Source organism: Abrus precatorius, unplaced genomic scaffold (genome assembly GCF_003935025.1).
Source record: "Abrus precatorius isolate BTA unplaced genomic scaffold, Abrus_2018 Scaffold6, whole genome shotgun sequence".
Lineage (NCBI taxonomy): Eukaryota > Viridiplantae > Streptophyta > Magnoliopsida > Fabales > Fabaceae > Abrus > Abrus precatorius.
In genome coordinates this window covers 18,262,224-18,267,882 of record NW_020874406.1, presented here as the reverse complement: position 1 = coordinate 18,267,882, position 5,659 = coordinate 18,262,224, and the positions used below count along the sequence as shown (strand labels likewise).

Sequence of the window (5,659 nt, the reverse complement as noted above, 5' to 3'; positions counted from 1 at the left end):
ACAACTTACATGTCAATTTCTTTACCCAACCACCTTTCACGCACTCTTTCTCTCTATCTTTGTTACCCCACTTCTTTACTTTTCTTATGTTTATTAGCCTGTTTAAAATAGTAAAATCATAATATATGTAGAGAATTATTATTGGGAGAATGAGAAGAATAATATAATAATGCTTTATTAAAATTACGTTTTTAATTTTGTGAATAAAATTTATTCTGTTTAAGTTAAACTAATCAAAGTTTAATGATATTTAAATGAAAAGATCTTCAAATATCAATAAAGTTTAGTTTAACAACAAACAAAAATTAGTTTAAATAACAAACGATTTAAGTATTGCTTAAGTAAAATTTGAACATTAAATCAGATAGAAAATAATATATATAAAAAATCTTCATTAGTAGACTCATTCACCATATTTAGATGCACGATCCAGATTAAACTAGATGAAAAATAATTTTTTTTTATAAAAATTAGTTTAACTAGTAAGTAAATAATTTTTTTTAATATAAAATAACTAAATTCTTTAACATGTTTAAATTTTGATTTTTGAACATGTGTATTTAAAAAATACAAAACTTATTTTAATTATTTCTATATTTTCAAAAGTAATTTCTTTAATAATTAAATAGAATGTCCAATTGACGCACAACAAAAAAAATAAAAAGATTTGAAAGTTAAAATATAAAAAAACTATAAATAAGACATGTAATTAAACAAGTAGTTAAAAATTGAAAAGCTTTACGTAGAATAATGGGAAAAAATAATGTCGGTCTTTTGGCTTTATTAATTTTGGCCAATTTTATTTAAAATATATTTGATTAAATTGACATTTTTAAATTTTCACAAAACAAAAGTAAATAAAAAGTTGTACCTTTCAACACACAAATTAATAATTAAAAACGCATTTACGAATACAGTTTAATTCATGCTTATTTAATAAAATTTTATTAACAAGATGTATATTATAAATTTATTAAAAATTATTCCAATAAAGTTATGATAATTATAAATTATTTTTAATAAAATTCGTAATTAAAAGTTTTAATTTTGAATTTAAAAAGTGTAGTAGTCATAAAAACTTTATTTAATGATTCTAAGTCTTCACTCGACTTAACTTAGTCCAAAGCAGAAGCAATTGTCCTTAAATATATAGTAGTTATCGACACACAGAAAATTATTATATCACAATATATAATAACATTCCTTTTCACTCATGAATGCGAATGGTCATGACATAAATAATAAACATTTGAGGTTGGGGAAAGGTTCAACCTGGTGCAGTTAGCCTCCCTACTAAAGTAATCGTTTTCGCCTGCAAAACCAAATTCATTATATACAAACAAGATGTTTTGGTCATCAATAGTGTTTATTAATATCTAATCATGCCAAAAGTTTATTGAAAGAAAAAAAATTACTTTTAAATAAAATCTTTAATTTATCATTCAACACTTGTATCTACGTAGACAACTTACTTTGTAGTTTTAAATTCAAGTTACAATAAATACAACTTACAATTTTTTACTAAACTCGTAAGAGTTCTATTTGACTGGTATTAATAAAAATGCTTTTGATTTTAAAAAGATCAATTAAAAAGACACTATATTTTAATCACGAAAATACAAACTAAACCAAATACCAAAAAATTTTAAGATTAACACAATATTTCACATATAATATTAAACGGGGACCCACCTTTGCCAATGTGAATCAACGATGATCATAAGAAAGAAAGAAGAGTTGGACTTTTCCCTGCAACGAGGATGCTCAACCAAACACAACCGACTCTTGATGTAGCTTCCTTCTCCATTCTTCCCTCTTTTATTTTATTTTTATTTTTATTTATTTTGTGTCCACAGACCAAAAACACGGAACCTTATTACTCGCTAACACACCCCGTAACATATCATCACTCTCTCTGGAAACTCTCTCACATCAAATAGTTAGCTTCAACTCATGGCTCAGTTTTTTCGTTCCAACCATAGCCATAACCATGCTCATAGGTGTCTCTGTATGTTGGTGTTGTTGATGAGTTTAGCTTCACAGAGTTGCCACGGTCTCCATTCATTTGGGTTTGATATTCATCACCGGTTTTCGGATCCGGTGAAGGGGATTCTGGGCAATGATGAGATACCCAATAAGGGAACTCGTGAATACTATGTTGCTATGGCCCACAGAGACCGAATATTCCGGGGCCGGCGTCTCGCCGGCGATTCTCAGACGCCTTTGACTTTTGTCCCCAACAACGAGACTTATCAGATTGGGGACTTTGGATTGTATGAACTCTTCAAACACTTGCCAATTTTTCATGACATCAAATTAATCTGAGTCTTTTCTTGGTCATAATTTTTATAAGAATTTTGTAACAGATCTATGAAAAAGATAAAGGGGTGAATATGAATATGATGTTTGTTTTTGGTAATTGAAAAAGTGCAGGAAGAGAATCATTAGGGGGATTCTATTTAGAAAAAAGCGAGACCATATAAAGTTTTTGAAAAAAAAAAAATCTTTTTTTTCCTCCTTTTCATTATTTTAATTATAAGAAATGTTCTGGTCATGATGATGTGTAGTAGTAGTAATTTCTCGTACTTATTTGAATTTCAGTTTGCATTTTGCCAATGTTTCTGTTGGGACTCCACCTTTATCGTTTCTTGTGGCATTAGATACCGGTAGTGACTTGTTCTGGTTACCTTGCAACTGTACCAGATGTGTGCGTGCTATAAAGTTTCCAACGGGACAGGTATTTTTTTTTTCTTTTAATTTATTTTTTAAATATTTTATCTGAATACTTGCTTGTTTGTAATTTATGATTGTTAGTGATTACCCTGTGTGAAACTTCAATTGCATAATATGAAGTATATCTTGATAGTTAATCTTGGTTAGATGGAACCATGTTGGCCTTATCTGTATGCTATTATTTTCCTCTTTTTATTTGCGGGTTCTTGATCAGTTGTAAACAAAACTGGCATATAGATTTGAGTTTAATGACACTTTCTTTAATACTTTTATCTGACAGAAAATTGATTTTAATATCTATGATCTTAAAGGATCATCCACAAGCCAAACTGTTTTGTGCAATAGCAGCTTATGTGAGCAACAGGGACAATGCTCTTCATCTGGTGGCAGTTGTCCATATCAAGTTAACTATCTATCGACTAATACTTCAACTACTGGGTTCCTGTTGGAGGATGTGTTGCACTTAATAACAAATGATGATCAAACAAAAGATATTGAAGCACAAATTACTTTTGGGTAAAATTCTCAACTTCTTGCTAGGATATTTTATTTGGAATGCATTTACTTATGAAGCATCGGAATGTACTTTTGGCCATATTGCATTAATCAGCTTTTGGAAGTAGGAGTATAACATTGTATACAGTGATTGAAGTGGCAAAAAGTTCACCTGTAGGAAGGTTGATGACACCGACAATAGTAAATAGTTAAACTGTTATTTCATAATCGTGGCTTATATTTGATTCTTCTTTGAAACTGCTATGTATAATCAACCTTTTTTGGTTCTTGTTTTTAACAACCTGGTCATTGGTACTTTTCATTCAATATGTTGCAGTTGTGGCCAAGTTCAGACTGGTGCCTTTTTGGATGGGGCAGCTCCAAATGGTTTGTTTGGACTAGGAATGGGCAATGTATCTGTCCCAAGTATCTTAGCCAATCGAGGACTTACTTCAAATTCTTTTTCAATGTGTTTTGGATTCGATGGTCTTGGAAGAATCACGTTTGGGGATAATAGCAGCTTGGACCAAGGAAAAACACCATTCAACCTCAGGCCATTGCAGTAAGTAATTATTATCTTTTATTCTTCTTTCCTTTTAGTCTAACTAGAAGGGCCACTTAGATGCACACTGAAACATACCAAGAAACTCAATTGGTAGTTAAATGGTCTTTGGTTTGATTCCGGTTGAGGCTTGTGGCACTGGCAAGCCTTAACCTTAAAAATCTTCAGTAAAAAGAGAGAAACATACGACAAAAGCTATAGAAGAAAATAGTAAGTCTAACTATACTAGTGCTTATTTTAACGTGGGTATTCTTTCCAGTCCTACTTACAACATCACTGTTACCAAAATTATTGTGGGAGGAGAGGTTGCTGATCTTGAGTTTCATGCAATATTTGACTCTGGTACTTCGTTTACATACTTAAACGACCCGGCTTATGGTCAGATTACTCAGAGTGTAAGTAATCTTAATTATAGTTGTTTAAGAAGGTAACTAGAGTTTCATATGACATGGCATCTTAATTTTTTCCATTATTTTTGCAGTTTAGTTCAGTGGTTAACCTACCACGGCATTCATCTTCAGCTTCTGAGGATCTCCCCTTTGAGTACTGTTATGACTTGAGGTGATTTATAGCTTCAGTGAAGTCTCCACTTTTTTGTTTTAAATCATTAAGCACTGATTTTGACTTTACCTGTAGTTCAAACCAGACGGTTGATGTTCCTATTAACCTGACAATGAAAGGTGGAGACAATTATTTTGTCATGGATCCAATAGTAACCGTTACTGGTGAGGTGAGAACATGAAATCCAACTTTGGGTTTCGTTAATGTTAATATCTAATGATTTTCAGCCCTCTTAATCTTATAAATGCTTGTGATATTCAGGGTATTAACTTACTTTGTTTGGGCGTCCTGAAAAGCAACAACATGAATATCATTGGACGTGAGTATTCTAATTGAATAAACTACAATACACAAATACATACATTTTATCTTGCAGCTTTCAATTCAGATTTGTTTTGGCAAAAATATTTTGTCAATCCATGGTTCTTTTTGACATAGCAGCCACAACTGCTATACGCTTATCAAAACTGCGTATCTGCAATATTCATTATATGTATCTTCATGCAGAAAACTTCATGACTGGTTACCGTATAGTCTTTGACCGTGAGAACATGATTCTAGGTTGGAAGGAATCTAACTGTGAGCACAATTCACTTCTACTTCTTCGCTACACTGCATCATTCCTTTATTTTTTTATTAATTATTGTTTAATGAGACATGTTATTCTCAGGTTATGATGAACTCTCTACTTTACCTACTAACCGATCACACTCCCCTGCTGTTTCTCCTGCCTTGGCTGTGAATCCTGAAGCAACATCAAACCAGTCTAATGATTCTGTAGAGTCGCCTAATCGCTCATATAAGATACAACCAATTTCTGTGTTTATGGTGGCCATTTTTCTGCTTTTTGCCATTTTTTGAGCATATCTTAGGCTATTCAGTGTTGTATTATTGATGTTAGTATTTATTTTTTTAGCCCACACGAGAGCAGCATTATTACTATTTTTTGGATTCTTAATAGCATTTATTTGAATGCGAGTTTGTAAATAATGTAAAAACATTTCAGTATAGTTATAAAAATATATATTTTCATTCTTACATTCTACAGTTATGATTGATGTCTGACTTATTTTTACTCGGTCTCAAGACTTTCAATGCAAATCCTCATTGTTGTCAATGTTAGAAATACCCATAGTTGAAAACGAACTACATGTAGTTTGCAACATTAGTTAAGCTTTTTAACTTAAGTAGATTTAAATGGATCATTAGAGGCGGGTTAAGCCTGTGAAACCAAAGCGTGATAAGAATCCAATTTCATTGATCACTTGCATTCTTCACTGCTGATGGAACCACATGATAAACAACATG

General features: G+C 31.5%; 1 protein-coding gene across 3 annotated transcripts; it reads left to right on the top strand.

Moving 5' to 3' along the window:
* The first annotated feature begins 1,749 nt into the window (after positions 1-1,749).
* Positions 1,750-5,388, top strand: LOC113868694 (aspartyl protease family protein 1-like). 3 transcript variants are annotated; one of them, XM_027504515.1, is made up of 10 exons: positions 1,750-2,273; positions 2,602-2,737; positions 3,014-3,249; positions 3,566-3,790; positions 4,050-4,185; positions 4,272-4,351; positions 4,427-4,520; positions 4,613-4,670; positions 4,859-4,930; positions 5,022-5,388. In XM_027504515.1, the coding sequence occupies exons 1-10, from the start codon at positions 1,954-1,956 to the stop codon at positions 5,210-5,212; spliced, it is 1,548 nt and encodes a 515-aa protein (XP_027360316.1). In that variant the 5' UTR covers positions 1,750-1,953; the 3' UTR covers positions 5,213-5,388. The 3 variants fall into 3 exon arrangements, with proteins under 3 accessions (XP_027360316.1, XP_027360318.1, XP_027360319.1); XM_027504517.1 differs by having other exon boundaries at positions 1,770-2,273; positions 4,859-4,912; positions 5,022-5,387; XM_027504518.1 differs by having other exon boundaries at positions 1,770-2,273; positions 4,613-4,674; positions 5,022-5,385.
* Positions 5,389-5,659: the final 271 nt, after the last annotated feature.